This window comes from Callionymus lyra, chromosome 7 (genome assembly GCF_982586985.1).
Source record: "Callionymus lyra chromosome 7, fCalLyr1.hap1.1, whole genome shotgun sequence".
Classification (NCBI taxonomy): Eukaryota; Metazoa; Chordata; class Actinopteri; order Syngnathiformes; family Callionymidae; genus Callionymus; species Callionymus lyra.
In genome coordinates, this window is record NC_141824.1 from 18,212,655 (window position 1) to 18,237,954 (window position 25,300).

The following is a 25,300-nucleotide window of genomic DNA, read 5'->3' on the forward strand; positions in this document are numbered from 1 at the left end:
ATATATATTTTAAAAAATCTTTCATCAGGAGTGAGAAGACGGCTGCAACAGTCGTAGCGTCGAGACCCTCTCGCTCCCGGACGGTGATCCATCTCCTCACCTGAGAGACCATCCATCGCTCAGCTGCTGCTGCCGGAGGACGATTTATGAACTTCCAGAAAGTCACGCAGCTCCTGAACTGACGTGATACTTATCGAGCGACGGAGACGTCCAGGTGTTTTGACGTCTCACTCCGGGTGCTCGACGGACTTGTCCATCTGTCTGCTGCACCGGATTAAGATTCTATGGTTCTATGATTTAAAGTATATTTTCTCATGATTACTCAGTGTTAACATGTGAAAAAAAAATATATATATAATATATAATATAATATAATAGAGATGAATCTCTGATGAATCTTTAAATCAGTTTAAAGGGAAAGCTAGTTCTATTTTTAGAGATTAGAACCGACACAAGATGAATTATTATTAGCAACAATTATCTGCTACATTAAAGTAGTTAACCATGTTATGTTTCCAATGTTTTTGTTTTATTTTGTTTTTGTGTTTCCTGTTTTCTGTTGTGTTTTTCTCTTGACAGACGGGGAGATGATTTAGTGGTGATGGTTCTTCTCATCTGTACCCGTTTTATCCTGGATCGTTTCAGTGTTTCGTGTTGATTCAGAATTCTGACCCGCTCAAGTAGAAGAACTCACATTTCTCCGATCCTTAAAACTCTTCACTGGCTTCCAGTTTCTTTCAGGATCAACTTTAAAATTCTGGTTCTTACTTTCAGATCTATTCTAGGTCAGACTCCTCCTTACATCAGTGATCTGATCCAGCCTTACACCCCAGCTCGGGCTCTGAGGTCTGTGGATCAGAATCTACTTATGGTTCCTGAACACGGTTCAGGACCAGAGGAGAGAAATCCTTCCAGGCTGTTGCTCCTAAACTTTGGAACAATCTTCCTCTCTCTTTGCGCTTGATGGATCTACTGACTCCTTTAAGAAACATCTTAAGACGTTTCTATTTGTTCAGGCTTTTCCTTGATTTTCTGGAACTCCTGTTGTGTTATCAGTTTTATCTTGATCTTTAAAATATATACTTTATTGAATATTGTTTTGATTGTTTAAGCACTTTTGTGACCCCGGTCTGGAAAAGCGCTATATAAATAAAAATTACTTTCTTACTTACTTACAGTTTCTGACATTGTCAGCGTTTTTAGTTACTCATGTGTGTCCTTTTTTATGTTGTTGTTTTATTTATTGTATTTATTCTAAAAATTGTGATTAAACACTTTTTTTCGTGACTATTTTCGCTCCCGTTTACTCACTCATGATACCATCAACCAAGTCATTCACTTATAAGCGCCGAGATAAATGCAGACATATTTAAAAATGACCTCAAATTATCATATATTTGTTTAATTATTTACTTATATTAAAATACATTTGAGCTGAAGTTAATGAGCTAAGATGAGTTGAGTTTATTCCTACGAGCGGATATTGTGGAAACCCATGAAAAATGAAATAAAAAGCATTTTAAATCAGGCGATGAAATAAATAATGAAGCAACAAAAAAGAGATGTAAAAGAATAAATGGGTTTGATGTTATCGTGACGTTTTTGTGTTGTCGGGGGTTAGATCGACGCCTCACCTCCTTGGCCACGGCGTGCCACTGCTGGTGACTGATGCACATGTCCATCCTCTCCTTGTGGAAGAACTTGCACTTCTCTGGCACCAGCAGCACGTCGCTGACGAACTCTCCCACTGCAACAACAACACAACACGGCGGACGTGAGTCTGGGCGACGCTTCACAGGCGCGAGAGAACAAAACGAAAAAAAACGGAATTGCAGATGCGAGCGCATCACTCAATTATTCATGCCCTTTGAACAACACACACAATGTCTGTCCATCAACACCGATCGCAGTGGTGTGTGTGTGTGTGTGTGTGTGGGTTCATGAGCGGAGCTAAAAAATCACTGGTGTCAGTCGTGTAATTGTGTGTGTTTTTGCCTTGTGTAATTATGCTACTTTGTTTGTTTTTCTTGGTGTTGGTGTGTGTCATTCTTGTACTACATTTGTGATATTTTGTATTTGTGGTTGTGTATCATCAGATGTGTGACTCTTTCTGAACCATTATGTTGTTGCGCAACATAATGTTTTATGAAGTGTTTTTCCTTCTGTTTTTGTGTCTCCGTGTGTGTTTGTGTCGCTGTTATATAATTTTTGTTATTTTCTGTGTTTCCGTGTGTTCCAGTTTTTTGTGTGCAACTTTCCAAGTTTGTGTCTCTGTGTTTTATTGCTCTTATATAGTTTGTGTTATTTTTTGTCTTTCCCTTTGTGTTTCTTCCAGTTTTTTGTGTACAACTTTCCAAGTTTTCTAGTTTTATGTGTTAAAAGTGTGTGTGTGAGTCCTTTGTTTTTCAGAAATGTAATCATTACACCATGTGTGTGTTAGTGTTTTGTGTGTCATAATTAAATCAACTTGTGTGCGTGTGCTTGTGTGTCTTTACGTTTAGTATGTGTGTGCTTATTTTTCACATCTTAATACATCAATATTTGTGTGTAAATGTGTTTGTGTATTTTTGTGTTTACTTGTGTGTGATTGTTTTTTTGTATACGTTTTTTTTTCAAGAGGGCATTGTCATATACATGTCGTTTGTGTTTGTGCGACTATTTGTGTGTTTGTGTGTGTGTTTTTGTGCGTGTATGCTTGTTTTTTAGACATGCCATGATTTTATCAAAGTGTGTGTATTTATGCTTGTATATGTTTAAGTGTGTGTATTTGAACGTCTATTTATACGTGTTTTTGTATAAACTCGCTTTTGTGTGCTTTTGTGTGCGTTTGTGTTTGTGTGTGTGTGATTTTCAGCTGATATAAAGACCATTTCTCTCGTCCAATCAGACACGAGCGGAGATGACGTCGCACATATTTAACGGCTGAAACAAACAAACATCTGGACAAACGTTTGTCAGTGGAACCACAGAGAGAGATTCAAACACCGCAGAGGTTTGCCACGATGACTGTGTCGTGGTCCGACTTGACCCGAGTCAAAGCAGCTGGATCCCTACTGGAGTCTATAGGAGGAAAATAGACTGTTTGGGAAAATAAGAGGGTTGGATGGAAGAGAGAGCTGGAAATAGCCGCTGCTTCTTGGCACCACCCAGGAGGTGAACACACACACACATGCACACACACACACGTGAACACACACACACACACACTGATATAATAGTGACATGTCTAAGAAATAACGCACACATTGATATAATAGTGACATGTTCAAGAAAGAAATGCACACAAATACACACCGACACGTGGTTTAATGATGACATATCTGAAAACTAAGCACGCACACACATTATTAGCACATACAACATGTAGTCCTACTCACACCAGCACCACACAACATCATCCTTTTCTTTATATTCATCATAATCTTCATAATCATCATGTACATCAGCTGTAGCCTTTTCATCATCAATCCTTGTCATCATCTTCATAATCATCATATTCCTCATCATCATCATCATTCTTGTCATCATCATCTTCATAATCATCATCATCATTCTTGTCATCATCATCTTCATAATCATCATCATCCTTGTCATCATCATCTTCATAATCATCATCTTCATAATCATCATCTTCATAATCATCATCATCCTTGTCATCATCATCTTCATAATCATCATCTTCATCATCATCATCATCCTTGTCATCATCATCTTCATCAACATCATCTTCATCATCATCATAGTCATCATCCTTGTCATCATCATCTTCATAATCATCATCTTCATCATCATCATCTTCATCATCCTTGTCATCATCATCTTCATCAACATCATCTTCATCATCATCATCGTCATCATCCTTGTCATCATCATCTTCATCATCCTTGTCATCATCATCTTCATCAACATCATCTTCATCATCATCATCGTCATCATCCTTGTCATCATCATCTTCATCATCCTTGTCATCATCATCTTCATCATCATCATCCTTGTCATCATCATCTATATCAACATCATCTTCATCATCATCATCGTCGTCATCATCCTTGTCATCATCATCTTCATCAACATCATCTTCATCATCATCATCCTTGTCATCATCATCTATATCAACATCATCTTCATCATCATCATCATCGTCGTCATCATCCTTGTCATCATCATCTTCATCAACATCATCTTCATCATCATCATCCTTGTCATCATCATCTATATCAACATCATCTTCATCATCATCATCGTCATCATCCTTGTCATCATCATCTTCATAATCATCATCTTTATCATCATCATCATCATCTTCATCCTTGTCATCATCATCTTCATCAACATCATCTTCATCATCATCATCGTCATCATCCTTGTCATCATCATCTTCATCATCATCATCATCGTCATCATCCTTGTCATCATCATCTTCATCATCATCTTTATCAACATCATCTTCATCATCATCTTCATCATCATCATCCTTGTCATCATCTTCATCAACATCATCTTCATCATCATCATCATCGTCATCATCCTTGTCATCATCGTCATCATCATCATTATCATCATCCTTGTCATCATCATCTACATCTTCATCATCTTCATCCCTATCTTTATCATCATCTTCATCTTCATCTCCATCATCATAATCATCCTTGTCATCATCATTATCATCGTTTTTATCCCCATAATCTTCAACGTCATCATCATCTTCATCATCTTTGTCATCATCATCATCATCTTCATCCGCATCTTCATCATCATCATCATATTTTTTCCTCGGTTCTAATAAGCATTTGGGTCAAAACCACAGGAATCAGCATCATCACTATTATAATGGCTAATAACATCCATCAACGTGAGAAACTGAATCTTATTGTTTAAAAAAAAACATTTAGTTAGAACCTTGAAGGTCCTGAAGTCCCACAAAAGAGGACCAGGACTTCCATGAATACAACTCCGGGTTCAGACTACACAGCAGTCCTTGAAAAAGTTCTCAATGATGTGGTGTAACTTGGGAAGCAGAAGCGCTCCATGACGAGGTGACAGCAGGATTTACTTCCCCGCAGGATCTCTCATCAGAGGAGGAGCGCCGTCGTTAAATCCTCCTTTCATTAGGGAGGTTTTCCACCGACGCCGGGCCGGAGTGATGCAGCGCGACAAGCCAACATCATCATCGTACAGCAATTAAGGGAGCTGCAGTGGAAGCTCAGACCTATCTGTCCACACTTGTTTCTCCTCCATCACACTCACAGGTGCTGCTGGAGAGAAAAAGAGGCTGCATGGTCACACCGCAGTGGGTGATGGATGGCAGCGCCGGTAGAGCATCTGTGTGTGTGAGAGTGTGTGTGAGTGTGTGTGTGTGTAGGTGAGTGTGTTTGAACTCCAACTTCTCTTTTTTTTGTCCTTTATTTTCACCCTTCAGAACAAAAACTACATCCACGAAAGAAAAACAAACGAAAGAGGCTCTTATTTTGGTTTTATTTTGTGGATACTTCTTCCTGTTCCTGTTCATGTAAAAGACGATTTTCAAAGACATCAATTAAATCTAAAATTCGGTAATAACACTGGCCCTTTTAAGTACTATTCAATTGTCAATATATTTGAAAAATGCATTTGTTTCTTTAAAAATGTTTTTAGCAATATAAATCTAATATATATTTTATTGTGATTTAATTCAATTATCTTCAGAAAAAATGTCCTGTTTGTGTCCAATCATTTGTAGAAAAAATACAATTTAGATAATACATTTTACAAACTAAATTTTACAAATTAGTTTTTGGTTTGTAAACTGATGTGTCAATATCTGTATTTTTAAACCAAAATCAACCATGAAAAAAATAAAATAAATGACTAATTATGCTACATAAGAGTGAAACATGTAAAAAGATCAGATAATATTTCAGTATTTGTTGATGAAACACTGTCGTTGTTTTCAGACCTCACTAGGTGGCGCTCTCAGTTCAAACATGTGTCATTGAATTGATGGTTCAAAGAAGATTTAGAATAGAGTGCCATCTAGTGGCCGTTAAAAACGATGAGACCGTATCGTGAAGTGTCATCAACGATCTGTAAAATCAGAGACAACCATGTTGTGTTCAAAAACAAAGTTTGGTCTTAAATACTGCAGATGGTTGGAGTCCAGATGGAGCTTTCTGTGGTTTGTGTTGCGTGACGGTTCTGTCGTGATTCAGTAGCAGCAGCTACACATGAGAGCACGTCGACACAGAGATGTTGTTGAGTCGGAGAGAAACGAAGACCTCGGATCAGATCCCAACATGTCTGCTGGATTACAAACTGCTGAATAAGTCTCAGTAAATCAGAGCGAATGAAAGACGGCAGCAGATTGTGGACACATGAAGGTGTGGTGTTCTGACTCACGACCCTTGTTGACCAAGTTTATATCCTCAGGCGCGTTTTTCGTATTTCCCAAGTAATGAAACCAGAACATGTGACTCATATCCTTCGTCGGATTTCTTTGACAGCGTTTGAGTCACGACGTCTGTTACTTTTGGTAATTCTTTATGAGTTTTTTACTTTTAGTGACAGTATTTTTTATTTCTATGATGCAGTTTTATTTCTATATTTATACGTTTTTTTCTTTATTTGCAGTATTTAAGTTTGTCTTTTATTTTTCTTTTTTTTTCCAGCTGTTTGTTGTTGTAGACGATGATGATAACATAATATATTGAAAAATATATATCTCACAAAAAAAAGAAGTTATAGTAGTAATGGCACACAGTATTGTTGGCGGTTTTGTTTCCAACCCTACCATGCATTAGCATTAGCTTATGAGATATATGAATTAATATTTAATTCTTAAATTGGAAGTAGTTTTGACAATATTTTTAATGTGATTAGTGTAGTAGTAAATTGGCAAACATGTGAAATTACTAGTATATATTTTTTCATAGTCATGAGCATTAGAATGTAAAAATATCTGTAGCACATTCTAGTTAAAGTATTAGTTATTAGTAAGAAGTGAAGTATTAGCATGCGTTCATACAATGTATTTATAAACGTATTAGTAGTTCAGTATTAGCAGATATTTTTGGAGCAGAGTAAGTAATTAGTTAATGTGATGTATTATAAGTAGTTTTGTAGCAGAAGTATAGTATATTAGTATTAGCATACAAGGTAAGTATAGGAGTAATTAGTTCATGTGATGTATTATAAGTGGTTTTGTAGCAGAAGTACAGCATATAAGCATTAACATACATGGTAAATATAGAAGTAATTATTTCATGTGATGTATTATAAGTAGTTTTGTAGCAGAAGTATAGCATATAAGCATTAACATACAAGGTAAGTATAGAAGTAATTAGTTCATGTGATGTATATAAGTTGTTTTGTAGCAGAAGTATAGCATATTAGCATTAGCCGACACGGTAATTATAGAAGTAATTAGTTCATGTGATGTATTATAAATGGTTTTGTAGCAGAAGTATAGCATATTAGCATTAGCATACATGGTAAGTATAAAAGTAATTAGTTCATGTGTTGTATTATAAGTGGTTTTGTAGCAGAAGTATAGTATATAAGCATTAGCATACAAGGTAAGTATAGAAGTAATTAGTTCATTTGATGAGTTATAAGTGGTTTTGTAGTCGAAGTATAGCATATTAGCATTAGCATACAAGGTAAGTATAGAAGTGATCAGTTAAAGTGATATTAGTATAATTAGTTTTGTAGCATAATTAGCATTAGCATACAAAGTATAGCAGTATATAGTTTAGGTTTTTAGGCTTTGATGAAGCTATAACATTGTAGAAGTCAAAATACTGACAAAATAATAAGGACCGTGTCTTCAATATTCCAGTCTTAGGGATTAGACGAGTCACAGTTGTTTGCAGACGAGGGAACACGGCGAGCTGTTCGACTCGTGGAGACGAACGACCGCGACTCGTCTCCTCCTCCAGCGCTTGCATTATTCATAAAAACCTATTAGCCCGACATGACGCTGATCTGCCGCCTTTTCATCTTTCAAGCCACTGAGCCTCGGTCTGAGCCGTGTTAGCGTCTCTCTGATTCGGGGATAATTAAAAGAGAAGACGAGCTGATAAAGGAGCGCCGAGTCGAGGGGGCGGCCATGACACGTCAAGACTCGGCGGCGGCGCGATCGTAACCCCTCAATTAAACACCCCAACACACCCCATTACATGATTAAGCCGACAGCTTCTCAGTCACGTCCACACCTGTCGCGGGTTCTGAAGGTTTTTAAAAAGTCGCTAGTTAGCGAGAATCTGAAAATCAGGGACTGGGCGTCCAAGCGACTGTCAGGAGACCACCCCAGTCGCTGTCTCAGGGGGAGAAAAAAAACAACTCTGCACTTGCCAGAACCGGCTTCAGAACTGAGGCCCGTTTCACAGTCCAGTGCAGTCGCTAATGACATTTTCATCCCACAGAGTCGCACGACTTCATCAGCAAAGAGAAGCTTCTCCTGCTGCTCCGGGATGATGTCAACGATGACTCAGCACAATGTTTGTGGTCCTTCAGTTCGACTACAAAGTTTTATCGAATAAAAAAAAATGAATTTGTTTTTCAGTGACGATCCAAAAATATCTTCTGATGAAAGAGATGGAGAACTGGAAGCTTCTTCACAGCAGGATTCAGATGAAGCTTTTGTGGTGAAATAGTTTTTTTTTTCTTCCTGTAACTCAACATCTAGACTGAGCAGAAGAGATTTAAACTGGGACCATTGCCCTAAACTTGGCTAAAAATAAAGAAATTCTATGTATATAAATATATATTTTTGAATATACTGCATATATTCATATATATATATATATATATATATATATCATAGGGATTTACAGTATTACCCCTATTATGTGAACAATATATGTTCCAAACAATTAATATTTTATACTTTTTTAAATTATTATACCCATTTGTGACAATGATTTCTGTATAGAAGTATCTAAGTGCCATCAGAATATTTTCATTTGTATTTTATATAATTTATATAATGAAATAATAATAATCGGAATTCTTTCGTTGTTTTTTTATAACCATTTATTTTTAAATCATTAAATTCAATATTTCTATTTTGAAAGGTTGACTTTGTTTAAATGGATATTATAATTTAATAGTTTTTAAATTATAAGATTGACTTTGTGTTTTGTTTGAAGTTTTTTATATTGTAATCACAATAAATACTAAAAGAAAATCTAAATTTAACATTATTTTGAATTTCTTTCCTTTTAATATCAATACATAAATGTTAATAGTGCAAACATTTCTATATGTGAATTATTGGAAATTAAATGATTAAATAAAAAACAAATCCATCTATTTAAATTAAAAAAAAAGACTCAATTGATATGAAAAACATTATTAAAAGACAAACGTTTAATAAAGAAAACCCAAATCCAACACTTCAATATTCTGATGGTACTGATTTATTTTTATAATTGTAAAAACAATTATTAATACCAGTCTATAAAACCATACCTGCATGGATCAAAGAATTAAACTTAGGAACGACTCATTTCCTGCTGACTCATTTGAATCTGTGTTCACACTCACCGGCGACTTAAAGGGGAAACAACGTCACACTTTCATCTGACATTTAATAAAGCAAGAATATTGAAACGGTGGACGGCGGCGACGGTTCGACCCGGGGGAGCAACAGGAAGTGAGCGGCAATAAAGCCGACGACCTTCTACGAGTACAACCGTCGCTGAAGAGGACGTGTCTTTATAGAGCCCCCACTTTATTTTAATGACCTCGCTCACGGAGACGGGCGCTGGAGGCCCGAATGAATCAGATGACTTGGACTGCGATATTGCGAAGTGTCATCACCGCGAATCGTCATCATCATCTGTATCGAGAACACGTCCCATGGTCACGAGTCACACAGTTGGACAACAAACCGAATCAACACGCAACACAAGTGGACTGTTGTCGACCGGTGCGGGACTCAAGCAGGAGATGGCAGCGTAAAAAACTGCATCAACAATGATAATATAATGGGAGGTTGCTGGTTCGAAACCCAGGTTAGATTTAAGTGTATCTGGATGTGTGTGATGACAATTGCTTCTGGGATTTGCAAGTTGTTTTAAACACACACACAGATTTGCTGCTCATTATAATGAAAGAGAAGGGAAATAATTTCGGCTGAGCATTGTTGTGAGAAATCAGCTTAGTAAGTAAGTAAGTAAGTAATTTTTATTCATATAGTGCTTTTCCAGACCAGGGTCAAAAAGCGCTTAAACAATCAAAACAATATTCAATAAAGTATATACTTTAAAGGTCAAGATAAAACTGATAACACAACAGGAGTTCCAGAAAATCAAGAAAAATTCTGAACAAATAGCTCAGGTGATGAGTTCACTGAGAGGGAGTGAGTCGGCGAGTGTGTGTGAGGGAGTTGTTTGTTGAGTTAGAAAGTGATTCTGTTGGAGTTTGGAGAAGTGTTGTCTCGCTCAAACACATCATGAGGAAATATTAGTTTAGTTTCAGCTTCAAGTCCAACAAAGCCACTGAAAAAACGCCTGGAAACTGACTTGAGACGAAATGTAATGATAAAAAAAAGTTATTTTTAAATATGCCAAATGGTTTTAAATCATCGCCTCAGTTGATTATTCAGGTCAGTTTACATTTCGGATTTTTACCATCTGTTATTACAGTCGAAAACGTGAAATAAAGTTGTGTTCTCACCCAGACATTTGTACGGCACCACGACGTGGGCGTGTCCTTTGCACAACTTCTTCTCCTTCCTGCACCAGTTCTCGATGCGGATTGGCTGGTTGGCCTCCACCACGTTTGTGATCTGGAGCTCGGGGTACATCTGTTGCAAGGAGAGAAAGAGAGAGAGAGATTAAAACCCATGAAAGGATGGAGGAGGAAGATAAGTGAAGGTTGAATCCTGGAAAGGCGGGTCGTGAAAGAGAAGATTTACACGAGCAGCAACAAAAGCCATCGCGGCGTCATCAGGAGAATGAGAGTGAAGCGCGAGGACGAGCAATTTAACGTCTCGTTTTTTCTTGTTTTGTTCTCGGCATAATAAAGCGTGACTGTGTTATCGGGCTGGAGACGAGGAAATCCACGGCGAGCGGCGGCGGCGGCAATGATTCACCAGGAGAGCAGAGCTAATTCATCAAATCGTCTTCAGACGCAAAAAAACATGGTCTTTGAGGGAAGTTCAGTCGCGGCTGTGGAAACTATTTTGACTGAAGATGAACAAATGTATGAATCATCCTCGTCTGATGCTTCTGTTTGTTCATCATGACTTTCCTGTTCAGACACAAAACAACAACAGTCGTCTCCATGTTTGTCTCAATGTTTAAGCTGCTGTCAATCAACACACACAGGCAAACACACACACACACACACAAAATGTAATATTAAAATCTCAATATTAATATTAAAACAAAGTGGGGGCACAAATAAACAAAGACCAACAGTTAAGATCTTTCGTAAACACACACCAAAAGACACACTTCACGAACATTATTATTTGTTATAATTATTAAAACATACAAAAACAAGCATAATAAAAATAAATCTTAATTTGTGTAATAAACACCCCCAGTGGCATGGACACACAAATCCACACATGCATACATATAAACACAAACAAACAGAATCAAACACTTTTCTTAACACAAAAAAAACAATCACTTCTAGTGGTATGGACACACAAACGCACACATACATACATATAAACACACACAAACAGAATCAAACACTTTTCTTGACACAAAACAACAATCAGACTAGAAGCATGGACACAAACACACACACACACACACACACACACACACACACACACACACACACACACTTTTAGTAATATTTATGTTACAAACACAACAACAACAATCACTAACTGTGGCATGGACACACACACACAATAAAACAATTTCATAATATTTGTGTTACAAACAAAAAGAACACAAAAACTATTAGTGGCATGGACACACACAAACAGTCGTAATGTAAGTTTATGACATAGTTTATAATATAAGTGTTAAAAATACACAAACAATAACTACCAGTGGCATGGACACACATAAACACACACTAACAGACGCATTTATATATTTTCTATAATGTTTGTGTAACAAACACCTAAACAACCAATCGCACCAGTGTCATAAGACACACAACCCAAACACAAAAACAGGCATAATCTAAACCATTTTATATTATTTGTGTTTCAAACAAACAAACAACAAACACTATCAGTGATATAGACAAACAAAAATGCGCGCACACATATATAATACATAATAAAAATCATTCTATAATATTTGTGTTAAAAAGACACAAAGACTCTTGCAAAAACACTACACAGTGAAGATGCAGAAACACACAAATGACAAATACTTCACAAAAATAATTTTAAGTATTTGTTTTACAAACAAAAACACAAACTATATTATCATGTTGCATGTCAATGACTTCTTACTATCTTTGTGACAAGAACACACACACACTTTCACACAAGCACTACACAAAGACCTTGAAACAAACACACGTGTGCAAATGAAAACCACAAATACTTCACCCACTTGTGAAAACACACACAGGAACAAAAATGACCGTTGTCATTAACAACACACACCCACACACAGTCATAGATCCCACGCAACATCATTGTTACACACACGTTTGTGTTCATCACCATGTTGTGTGACTGTGTGTGAGTCTGCGACAGATGTGTAACTTTCCTCTGGCTTCTCTCAGACACAAGAGACTCACCTCCTGGCAGTACTGCAGAACTCCCTCTTTGGTTCCCACGCAGCTCTCGGTCCCGGACGGGTCGGGCTCCCAGCGGCCGGTCTGGATGTTGACGTGCATGTTGAGTTTGCCGCAGAACATCGCCACCTGCGGTTCGGCGACGGCGAAGCCTGTCCCCGCATTGGCTGCCAGCGCCTGAAGGGGGAGACAGAGAGTGGAGTCAGACATGAAGGACGAATCGATATTCAGCACTTTATTGAATCTTCGATTACAATTAACATGAAAAGTGTTGCAGTAAATTTCAGCTGCCATTTTCCCACGAGGTTGCGGCGGTAACTGAGGACGAGAGGATACTGTCGACTACAGCAGCTTTTAAAGCTGATGTTTGGACATATTTTCAAGATTCAAGATTCAAAGCGTTTATTGTCATAGGTACTACGTACCATGAAATTCTTACTTTGTACCCCCAACAAAAGTGCACAGTATAAACATATATATCTAAATATATATACATACATATATAAATAACTATATATACATTTGAAAGAATAAAATCTAAAACAGAGCTACAAAAGTACAATTTGGTATTTTGGTCTAAAAACGAATTCAAGCGGTTACAAAATTGTAACTACAAATACTTTGTTGTTACTACGGTATCGTAATATATCGCAATATGTCGTATTGTTACCCCGGTATCATGATACGTATCGGATCACTAGACTCTTGCCAATGAAACCCCCTCGTGTGGACCATAATGACCTTCAGTTTAGGATCTAATGACCTCTTGTTAGTGATTGACAGAACACACACACGCACACACATACACACACACACACACACTCACACACACACAGAGTTGTGTTCAACAGGCCGTGACATTCCGGACGGAAGCTTTTCTCGTGTCATCCTGCCGAAGAGCTTTTGAGCGGCGGACATATCAGTTACTGCTCGAGCTAAACATTGATCGTCCCCCATGCTCTTCCCTCTCGACGACAACTCATCGAGTCTGATGCAACAACACAACTGCAGCGACTACACACTTGATCTGTGACTCACTGTGATCTTTTGAGTCGATGTCAATAAGAGAGTAAATAGTTTTAATTGTTTTTTTTGGGCATTAACTTTGTCAAGCGTTAGCTTGACACAGTTAAATACTGTCTTCTACGCATCACTTCCTGTTAGTATTCTACGTCGGTCAATGTGCTGGATTCATGAGGTATGAATACAACACAATAAAGCTGTTTTTGTCATTTATATTGAGAATTAAATGTACAAAAACGTTTTTAGTTCATATGTTAATTTAAATTGATAAGCCTGAAATGATGAATGAGCTGCCTTGGCAGAGGTATGCGCCTTCTCAGTGCTTTTCCCGTCAATAATGCTGTATCTTGAAGCATCGTTTAAGATAGATATTGAGTTTATTAAACCTTAAACACATTTGGAGTGACTCAAAATCGCAAGAAATACAAGTCTGACGTACACTGGACTCACTATGATTTTGTAAACATAGTAGGTTACAATCCTTCTTCTGACGCCATTTATGACCGACATTGTTTCTAGTTTCCTGATCTTGTCCAGAGAAAGGAAATAATGTATTTATCATTATTGGGAATAAAAGACTCATTCTTGTTGGTGCTCAGATTTCGGGTTTTTAATCTCCTGAGCTCAGACTTTGGAGGAAAAACCCTGAAACAACATGTGATTGTTCCTGGAGCAGAGGAAGGAAAGGCTCCTCCTGTCATGCGCTTCCTGTCCGGACCAGAGACGGCAACAAGATGTTCGCTGGCGAGCGAACAGTGTTATCGGCGTCGACCGTCGATCCGTGAGGAGAGTCACCTGGAGACGCCGCCGAGATCTCGACACAGCAGGGAGTCTCCGCGGAAGGAAGTGAAACGTGAAGATAACATGGTCTGTCGGAGCTGCCGAGCTGAATGATCCGACTCATTGTCAAACAAAGACGGAGGAAATGACTCCATGACTGGACACGAAATGTGTTTCAGTGAAAAGCTGCAGCACTGAAGTGATGCCAGTTTAAAAACAGACAAATATCATAGAGAAAAGTCTACAAAAATCTAAATAATATGGTGATAGGATTAATATTATAGTTAGAGTATTAAAAAAAACAGCAACATCATCAATTATGAATGAACAACAGAATTTTCATCACCAAAGTCTCATTAAGGTTGATTTATTTAAGTGATCAATGTGCTGTGTTAATAAAGTTTTCTTGTATTATTGAAATAAAATCCTCATTGCCTGTATTTATCTTTTTTTAGTTAATGGGGTTTTTTTTGCAAGGGGGGGTTATAATGTTATTATTATTTTATGAAAAAAACAACAACAATAAATCAAAATATACTATAAATACAACATTTGACAAATTCAACATTAGTATGCCAAAATATTGCTGTATATTATCGATACATTGTGTCACGTATGGATATTTAAATAAATAAACGATAAAAGAAGATCTAAAACTATTCTGCTGAAATTGAGTCACTACTTCAAGCCTCCACTTGATGGCGTAAATGAGTGCTGTGGTAGAGTAGTGGTTCAGATGGAGAAAAGAACAAAAAAAGAAGTCAAAATAACATTTAAAAAACGTTTGATCAATTTGCGCATGTGCATTGCATTGTCCGCTATATAAATACGTTTTTCTAACGCAATAAGGTTGAAAAAATATCAATACAGCAAATTTATCTCCGTCATACTGTACCGAAAATCGAGCCGCAATGTATCGATTACCTCTTCTTTTGCAAGATGTTTTATTCAGTTTTTACCAAAACTCTTTTATGGTTTTATAGTTTAATAGATTTTGTTCACAAAAAAATGATCTAGTTTTTTCACTTAACATTAACATGGATTTGTTCACAGGGTTTTTCATGTTAGTGTTGCAGTTAAATGCCCGGCCACTAGATGGCAGCGGTAACCACTGAAATCCAGAGAGATACTGGTGATGACCAAGGACGAGAGGATACAGTCGACTCCAGCAGTTTTTAACGCTGAACTTTGGGACATATTTTGGCAACATACTTATCGTTGCCCCTGTAACGTGATACGAATCGTATTGACAATACACACAATACAACACACATGCGCCAATGGATCATTTTCTCAGATCTTGTACCGACAACCACTACATACTCCATTTTTTTGACCAGATCACGTTGCCATAGAAACACGCCGTATCGAGACGAGCCATTGCGTCAAAAAAAATCGCACAGATTTCCATGTAACTGTACCGACTTTCTCCGCCACAACTTGCTCGTGTGTCATGTGTCACACTAGCATCCCCGTCTTCTCCTTCCTCTATTGACGGGCTGCTGACTTTGACGGTGCATAGCGCCCCCTACCGTCGCCTTTTTTTATTTTCTCTTTTGTGATTCTACTACATCGTGATGTCGATTTTAATCATGAAAGAAAAAAATGAAAAAAAGTTCAGGCTTATTTTCTTCATGTTCAGTTGTGGTGTTCACATATAAAAGCAAAACATCCTTCAAAAACATCCCTGGATCCAGATTGCCAGTACATGACTCCACTAAAAACCTTTTGTTGTTTTTGGATTTCGACACCGTCGGAGCAGGAGGGCGGCTTTTAACTGGATGCGAGCGGATGAGAACGCTCGTGTTCCAGACAAAGCTAAATGATAACAGAAAGGATCAACAACAAAACGACTGCTGCGTCAACAACTGACTCGTGTGAAGAGCAGACACACACACACACACAAACACACACTGTTTCCACAATGGACGTTGGCTCTCAGTCCTCGGCTGTAACTCAATTTTTCCCTCCGTCCTGCTTCACTTCTCGCTCTCTCCACCACCACAGGCTTGTTTACTCTGCTGCTCCCGTTCCTTTGTGAGATTCTATGTGTGTGTGTGTGTGTGAGTCTGTGTGAGTGTGTGTGTGCGACCACAGCCAGCCTGTGTGACGGTGGCGCGTCGGGCGGGTCCTGCTCCTCTTTTGGCACAAAGTGATAAAGTCTTAATTGTCGGGGGCCCGACAAAAGGACGGCGACAGGAAGGAGGCGCTAAATACCTCCGCCCTGGATCTGCCACCATTAACTTGTTTACGTAAAAGGGGGTCTGATGATGCTGTGTGCAGATAGGGGGCGCTAGATATCCTGACTGGACCATAGAGTTTTGATCAATAATACTGGAGCTTATTCAAGATATGTTTTTTATCCCTTTATTTTGTTTATTAAAAGCTTTTAAAATACAAAACAGTATCAACAAAATACAAATATGTTAATTGTTTATTACTTTTATGTTATTATTTGGTTACTTCAGATTCATTATAATAAAATAAACTCAATATTTATTCAAGCAAATGCTTGGAATTCATGTGTTTTTATATCTGTAATGGTATGCGAGCGCTGTGAGTAAAGTTTCCTCGTGATGGCGTGCGTGTGCGTGTGCGTGTGCGTGATCGCTGGTGTTTCGACTTGAGTCGAGAGGTCGTCGCAGGTCGAGAGAAACGCGGCCGACGATAACTTTTGCTTCAGCGACTCGTTCTGGACGGAGCTGGTTCCACAGCAGAGCAGCTCCAACAACACGTCATTGATCTTTGTTTTTCTGCTGCTCTTGTTTGTGTTAATAAAGTTATTTCAAAGGTGTGATAATAATGGGTCGTCCTGCATCTTTGTGTTATCGTTGTCTTTCTTCATCTCCAACATTCTCGGTTCTGTCTCTTCTCTCCTCGTCCTCAACTGTCCTCCTTGACTTTGTCTGATTCTCTACTTCAGCACGAACTACAACAAGCACCGACAGGAATGTCACTGAACGACACAACTACACACTTTTGCCGTCGTCGATATCAAAGTCGTATCAGTCGACTTGAAAATAATGTTTTGGTGCTCAAATGTGTTCAGTATTATGTGTGTGTGTCTGTGTGTGTGTTCACGTTTCTGTGTGTGTGTTTTCATGTCTGTGTGTGTGTGTGTCCATGTGTCTGTGTGTGTTCATCTGTCTCTGTGTGAGTGTCTTATGTGTGTGTGTTCATGTGTCTGTGTTCACGTGTCTGTGTGTGTGTGTTCACGTATCTGTGTGTTTTCATCTGTCTCTGTGTGTGTGTCTTCTGTGTGTGTGTTCATGTGTCTGTGTGTGTTTGTTCACGTATCTGTGTGTGTTCATCCGTCTTTGTGTGAGTGTGTGTTCACGTATCTGTGTGTGTTTATGTCTGTGTGTGTGTGTTCATGCGTCTGTGTGTTCATGTCTGTGTGTGTTTGTTCACGTATCTGTGTGTGTTCATCCGTCTTTGTGTGAGTGTCTTCTGTGTGTGTTCATGTGTCTGTGTGTGTGTGTTCACGTATCTGTGTTTGTTCATCTGTCTTTGTGTGTGTGTGTGTTCACGTATCTGTGTGTGTGTTTATGTCTGTGTGTGTGTGTTCATGTATCTGTGTGTGTTCGTCTGTCTCTGTGTGTGTGTGTTCACGTATCTGTGTGTGTGTTCATGTCTGTGTGAGTGTGTTTACGTATCTGTGTGTGTTCATCTGTCTTTGTGTGAGTGTGTTCATGTCTTTGTGTTTGTATGTGTACATGTATCTGTTTGTGTGTTTATGTCTGTGTGTTTGTGTGTGTTCTCATATCTGTGTGTGTGTTTATGTCTGTGTGTGTGTTCATGTATCTGTGTGTGTTCATCTGTGTGCGTCTGTGGTACATGTGTTTCTTAGCATTTGTGTCTGCAATCTGTGTGTACAACTGTTTTGTGCTAGTAAGTATATTCCACGAATATCTATGTATATACCTGTGTTAGCTACATGTGCGTCTATGTGAGCCTCTGGTTGTGTTTATTTGTGTACAACCATAATATATTCAGTGCTTTCCTGTTAATCTTCATTTGCATTCGTGTGTATCCTTCCAGCACACACTAAAATATGTGAGTTCTATCCACAGCATATAAATGTGTGTTGTGTATATTAATAATTTCTGTATGTTTGTCTTTCTCTTGTGTCTTGTCGTGTTGTCACATTTGTGTTAGCATTTGTATGACAGTGTGTTGTTGTAGGTTTGTTTAATCAGTGTGCGTCTGCACATAGATGCTAACCTGCTGTGTTAGTTCTAGTGTGTAGAAGAAGCTACACATTTCTACACAAAAGTCACGGCTTCACTTTAACGCGGATCCGGAACCAGCCGCGGGTCGGACCCACAGATTCCCAGAATGCTTAGTGTCCATGTGACGGCAGAAACGCCTGGCACCGCTAATCTGGCTAATCCGTCCACGCGGTGACTTAATACCTAACCGGGGATGACGCTCTCATGAGGGGTGTGAGGTTTGGGGGCCACGACCCCTTTATTACCCTTTTACTGTCCAGATTTACGACGACAACTTTTGTGTTGTCTGTCGCTGCGACAACACGCTCAAACTGCACAACTGTGCTTGAATAGAAGGAGGAGATTGTAGCGAACTTTACGAGTGAAGGAAAAAAAAGGATCTATAAAAAATGTAAAAACGCTTTTTTGTCTGAACAAAAACTTGAGCCAATCGTCGTGACAACGATCCTGCATTGAAGAGGAACTTACTGTTGTGTAGTTGATGCAACAGAGAGTCTCATTCTATTTGTGAAAGTCTTCTAGTCCTGAATATACTAGGATAAAGTATGAAAGTATATCAGTGCCATCAGAATATTACACGCTTGATTACAATGAGTCAAATGCTGAAACATTTTTTTCTAGCATTGAATTATATTTTTAGTAATTTAATTATAATGTGTTCATACAATAGATTATATTTGTTTTGATTAAATCAGTTGGTTTTTTAAAAAAAATTAGAACCTTCAAAATGTTTAAACACATGATTCTAAAATAAAATCTCTAAATTTTAGAAACTTTCTTAAACTTTCTTTATTTGTAGCCTGGTTTAATTAAACTCTACATTAAAAATGTTGGCACTATTAAACCAACATTTTATGTAGAATTTAAAAAGCTACAAATAAAAAAATATATATTAAAATTTCGAAAGATAATTTTGAGCCTTACAATATTAAACTGTGTATATAAAGAAATCTATCAATTAGACATACATTTTTAAATGTAATGCTTTTTAAATATAACATTTAGACAAAATATGTTGTATTATTATTATTTTAATTAGAATATCAAACTAGTGGTAAAAAATATTTAATTTGAAAATAAATAAATCCAATTATTATTATTTATTTATAAAGTAACATTTTAATAAAGTAATTTTTGAATTCAATTATTAAAAAAAAAGTAATAAAATGCTTAAAAAAAACAATCGCTATTAAACTGGTATAAAAAAAGAGTCACCAGAAAAAAACAGCTAAGGCTTCTGGGGGGTCTAAAGTTAGTGAAAAGTCAAAATGGTGTAATGAAGAGCTTTAAATATAACATTTAATTGGCGCAAAAGTTAATATACTTTAAGTCTTTAATGAGGAAGATGTCGTAAAGCCAGCACCATATTGTATTGCAACAACTCGCGCTGAAGAACACAATGACTCCACAAGTAAGTCAGTCGAATTGGTCGCACAATTTGTGAATTTGGGAAAATCGTTGCTTAAAACTTAGGTCGCTTGACATAACAGCGGATGTGACCTTTGAAAAGAACAGTTGTGTGTTTGGCATTCTCTGATCTGGGACAGATCAAACATTTAGGAGAGTAAATATTGTGTGTTCATCGTGACTTGCTGAAAACACACATCAGGGCAGAGGACTCACAAGAAGCTGCCGCAATTCTCACCACAAAGATTTCATTAACACTCCACTGACGGTCAACACGACCGGCCAGAGATGAAGTTGTGACTCACACCAGTGACCACACACGTGTGTGTGTGTGTGTGTTTGTGTGTGACGTTGACATTTCCCTGCTGACCACACACCTCCGCCACCTCACACCCTGAAAGGCCTCACAGGGAGAAGAAAGGAGGCGTCGTGCCCTCGACTCTAAAGGTCGGTCGTCCACGCGAACACAGGCTTTTGTCTTCTCCGGAATCTTCTCGGGATGAGTCACCACTCGAGCCCACAAGACTTCTCAAGATGTCACAACTCAGACTGAAACAGTCGCTCTATGTGTATACTTTTTTTTTTAATTAATTATTATTTCATTGACATATTTTCTGGCCTGCTATTTTATTTTCAATTTCTATTTTTCCCCATTTTTGACCCTCCAGGCAAATGTGTATTTTTTTTCCCTATAAAAGCTTTTGCTTTAAATTTTGTATTTTCCCTTTAAAAGTATTTATCTCCAAAATGCTTCCTTGTTTATTTTTTTTCTTCCATTTTATCGATTGTTTTACGAAATATTTTTTCCCCATTTTCAGCATTTCTGACTGAAGCATACTTTTAGTTTTCTTTCTAAATATCAGCTTTTGTTTTATTTTTTTTGTTAAATGTATTTTCGTATAGAAAATACTTCATGGTTGATTTTTTTAAATGTTATTTCTTTTCTTGTTTTTAATACATATTGTGACCGTCAGGTTATAAGCATATTTGTTGTTTTTTCCTAAAATCAGCTTTTTTTGTATTATTTTTATCACATTTACATTTTCTTTTCCCAATTTTAATGCCTATGTTTCTACCAATAATTTCACAATATTGTTCTTTATATTTAATATATTTACATTTTTTGGGGGGGCAGTTTACCATTTATTTGTGTTTTTATTATTGTTCTATAATACATTTTGTCCCTTTTTTATTTAAAAAGATTTTAAAAATGTATTCTTTTATTCACCGTTTATCTTCGGATTATTTTCATCCGTTATATTCAAATTAGAGTTAAACCGTTTTTTTCCGCTTCGCTCTCCTGGCACCTCCTTTGTTTCTCTTTCAAAGAAGTTGCCGTGAATCACTGACTAAAGCGCCAACAATTCACAAGTTAAAAATTTACAAGGAGGAGAACCAACACTGAGATCATAAAATCACACACACTCACCCAGCCGCTCACACACACACACACACACACACACACACACACACACACACACACACACACTGACTCACAATCTCATCCAAGACAATGGGGATCAGACTTTTAAGTTAGTTTCCAGGCCTCCCAGTTAAAATCCGGGGGAAACAAGAGCATGCGAAGACGGTCCAAAAGGGCGAAAGACGAGAGCCTTCGTGACGCAACCACGTTCTACTTTCATTCAAACAACAAAAGAAAACATATCTGACGATGAATCAGCAGATTTGACGAATTTAATCTTTTGTGTTGCGTCACCAGAAATCCTAGTCGAGGTGCTGCGGAAACATTGGGGGGGGGGGGGTGTCGCTAGCGTTAGCATGTTTGCGATCCGACAATCCAAACTCTATTCACATGGAAGACAAAAACATTGTTTTTCTTTTGAGCATCTCCTCCTGTTCCTGGACAACTTGTCACCATGACTGTCACGGACGGCACTAAAGTAGACGTTATGCTGATATGATTCCAAACGGCTTGGTAACTACCAAAAGTGCCGTCTTGTTTATGGGCTCCTGTGGGGCGGATAAAGATTTTCATGGGTTTTCGTGGAGGTCGGGAAAAAAACGAGAGAATCTCTCTCAGTCGCAAATGAGAAGTCGTCCAATTGACCCGTCTCCATGGAAACCGAGCAGCTATTCACAGAGACACATTCATGCTGCGAAGGAAAGATAGAAGAGGGGAGAAAAAGGAGTAAGGAAGCGGGTGATGCTGATTGAAAAAAGTGGTGAGGAAGAGGAGCAGGATGAAGACGACACCAGACGCCGCCTTCATCGCCACTTCTGACTCCAGCGTCGTCCGGCACATACAGCGCTTCTGTCTCGGCCGACAAAGAGCTAATGACCGTCACGAGTGAGGGCGTCCACCGTGTCACGTCACGAGTGAGGACGGACGCCGAGAAGTTCACCCCAAACACTGGCCTCGGCTCGAGTAGAATGAAGGACAAAGAAAGTCAGCGCTGTGATGTAACCAGGAGGCGCCAGAGAGTCAGACGAACACGATGCTGTTCTCTGAGCTTTTCCCAGCTACACAGGGCAGGAGCTCAGGTAAACTTTTACCAACACTTTCAGAGAATAACACGTACTTAAAATTCTTTAACTTTCTCAGATGTTGACAGTGCACCATATTATCCGATGCTTTCTGGTTGTACAGCGAGGTGCCGTAGTATTATACCGAGAGCCTTTGTATTATTATTGCTAGAGGCTTCGTAGTATTATTCCAAGAGCCTTTGTAGTATTATTGCTAGAGGCTTCGTAGTATTATTCCGAGAGCCTTTGTAGTAATATTGTAAGAAGCTTCGTAGAATTATTCGGAGAGCCTTTGTAGTATTATTGCTAGAGGCTTCATAGTATTATTCCGAGAGCCTTTGTAGCAATATTGTAAGAGGCTTCATAGTAATATTCCGAGAGCCTTCGTAGCAATATTGTAAGAGGCTTCGTAGTATAATTCCGAGAGCCTTTGTAGTAATATTGTAAGAGGCTTCGTAGTATTATTCAGAGAGCGTTCTTAGTAATATTGTAAGAGGCTTCGTAGTATTATTCCGAGAGCCTTTGTAGCAATATTGTAAGAGGCTTCATAGTATTATTCCGAGAGCCTTTGTAGTAATATTGTAAGAGGCTTCGTAGTATTATTCCGAGAGCCTTTGTAGTATTATTGCTAGGGGCTTCGTAGTATTATTCCGAGAGCCTTTGTAGTAATATTGTAAGAGGCTTCGTAGTATTATTCCGAGAGCCTTTGTAGTATTATTGCTAGAGGCTTCGTAGTATTATTCCGAGAGCCTTTGTAGTAATATTGTAAGAGGCTTCGTAGTATTATTCCGAGAGTCTTTGTAGTATTATTGCTAGAGGCTTTGTAGTATTATTCAGAGAACCTTTGTAGTATAATTGCTAGAGGCTTCGTAGTATTATTCCGAGAGCCTTTGTAGTAATATTGTAAGCGGCTTTGTAGTAATATTGTAAGAGGCTTTGTAGTAATGTTGTAAGAGGCTTCTTAGTATTATTTAGAGAGCCTTAGAGAGTGTTCGATATATTACGCAACAAGGCTTTGTAAAATTACTCCTTGAGGCTCTGTAGTATTATTCCACGAGGCTATTTACTATAACTCTAGTACGCTCTTAGGTATAACTCCACAAGACACCGTAGTATTCTGCTTGGAGCTTCGTAGTATTACTGAACAAGGTTTTTTGTCCATGAAGACGACACAATACTGGCTTGTAACAGACGACTACACTATTACAGTGAAAGATAAAGACATAGTTTCATATTTTACCGGATTCAGGGCGGTATCTATCTTATGCATCTTTTGACAGTTTTCCAAAAATATTCCCGTCAAACAAGCATGTGATAGAATCTTGACGTTCCTGGTCTGGGATCCAGTCGTACAACAGCCACTGTAGGACAAAAACTGCCACAATCTGCAGTTTTCTGAGGGCGTCCAGGGAAACATCTTCCAGTCTGTAAGTGTGGAACACACGAGCGCCCCCGAGGCTCAGCGCCGGCTCGCCACCGAACGACACGACTTATCAATCATCTGCAGGTTGTTTGCGAATCTGTGTCAAGGCGGGCCGGGAGGCAGAGAAGCGTTCGCCTCGCCCTCGCCAGCTTCCCCTCGCCTGCCTCCGAATGAAAGAGAAACGACATAAAAGATGCATCAGGACGTCCTGATGTTCGACCGCCGGGCGTGCGCCGGCTGGCACGCGTCCAGGAAGCATCTGTCTGACACGCCAAAGATGGCCGCCGCGAGGAGACGGCAGTCGGACACGCGGAGATTAAAATAGCGAGGGCTGCAGAACCTTCGCCCTCTCATGTCAGAGAATACGCTTAGATCTCGGTTTTCACTGCGAGTGACCGACCTTTGGTCCCTGGTGTGTGTCCGTGTGTGTGTGTGTGTGTGTGCGTCTGAAGTGGAGTCCATTGTCTCTGTCCTCGCTCGACCACTCGTTCATCACCCGGGTTCATAAGAACTCTTTGTACCGAGCTGCGATAATGGACTCGACCCGAGCCGCAACGACTTTTACATCAGGAGCCCCGGCCATTATATTTCCATCAGGGGAGACATTTTACACCGTTACCGTCGGCAACCAGAAGACGTACAAAACAAATTAACTATTGCAATCTCATCTACTTGAGATTAAAATAAAATTGTACAGCTTATATAAAGTAAATCAATTTAGAAAAATACATTATTTTTATATCTGTCACTTGGTTACACTTTTACTATTTCAATGGAATATTGACTTCATCGTTTGTTATCTTTGTTTTTATTGTCATTAGTCGTTTGATGGTTTACTTTCAGTTTTGTTCTTGATAATATGAAGTAGTCTGTGAAATTATTTGGACATTTGGAACCAATAAAATAGAAAGAGGAACATATATTTATCATAAAATCATAAGAATATTACACATAAATACATGTAAAATATAATACATAAATATAAAGAGCAAATTATTCTTAATTAAATGCTAATGAAAATGACTTACATGGTGAGAATCTTAGTAAAAGTCAAAAATATAAATAACTTTCTAAAGAAAATGAAACAATTAATTTAGACAGTTACAAACTTAACTAGAAATACATTAAATAAATACGTTGAAAATTATAGCATATCTTAACTTAAGGTAACTGATAAGATGAGACATAATAACCAACCAAAACAATTGTACAATATTTCGTTCTTTAATTCATTTTTAAATTGAAACACAGA

General features: G+C 38.3%; 1 protein-coding gene across 4 annotated transcripts in view; it reads right to left on the bottom strand.

Annotated features, from left to right (window-relative positions):
• aplp2 (amyloid beta precursor like protein 2) overlaps positions 1-25,300 on the bottom strand; it is a 63,515-nt gene that overhangs the window by 17,273 nt on the left and 20,942 nt on the right. For all 4 annotated transcript variants that reach the window (XM_087795063.1, XM_087795062.1, XM_087795061.1 and 1 more), the window contains exons 2-4: positions 12,703-12,876; positions 10,657-10,786; positions 1,635-1,747 (exon numbers count right to left, since the gene is read on the bottom strand). In XM_087795063.1, coding sequence (XP_087651189.1) covers positions 1,635-1,747; positions 10,657-10,786; positions 12,703-12,876 — 417 coding nt within the window. The remainder of the gene's footprint in view (positions 1-1,634; positions 1,748-10,656; positions 10,787-12,702; positions 12,877-25,300) is intronic.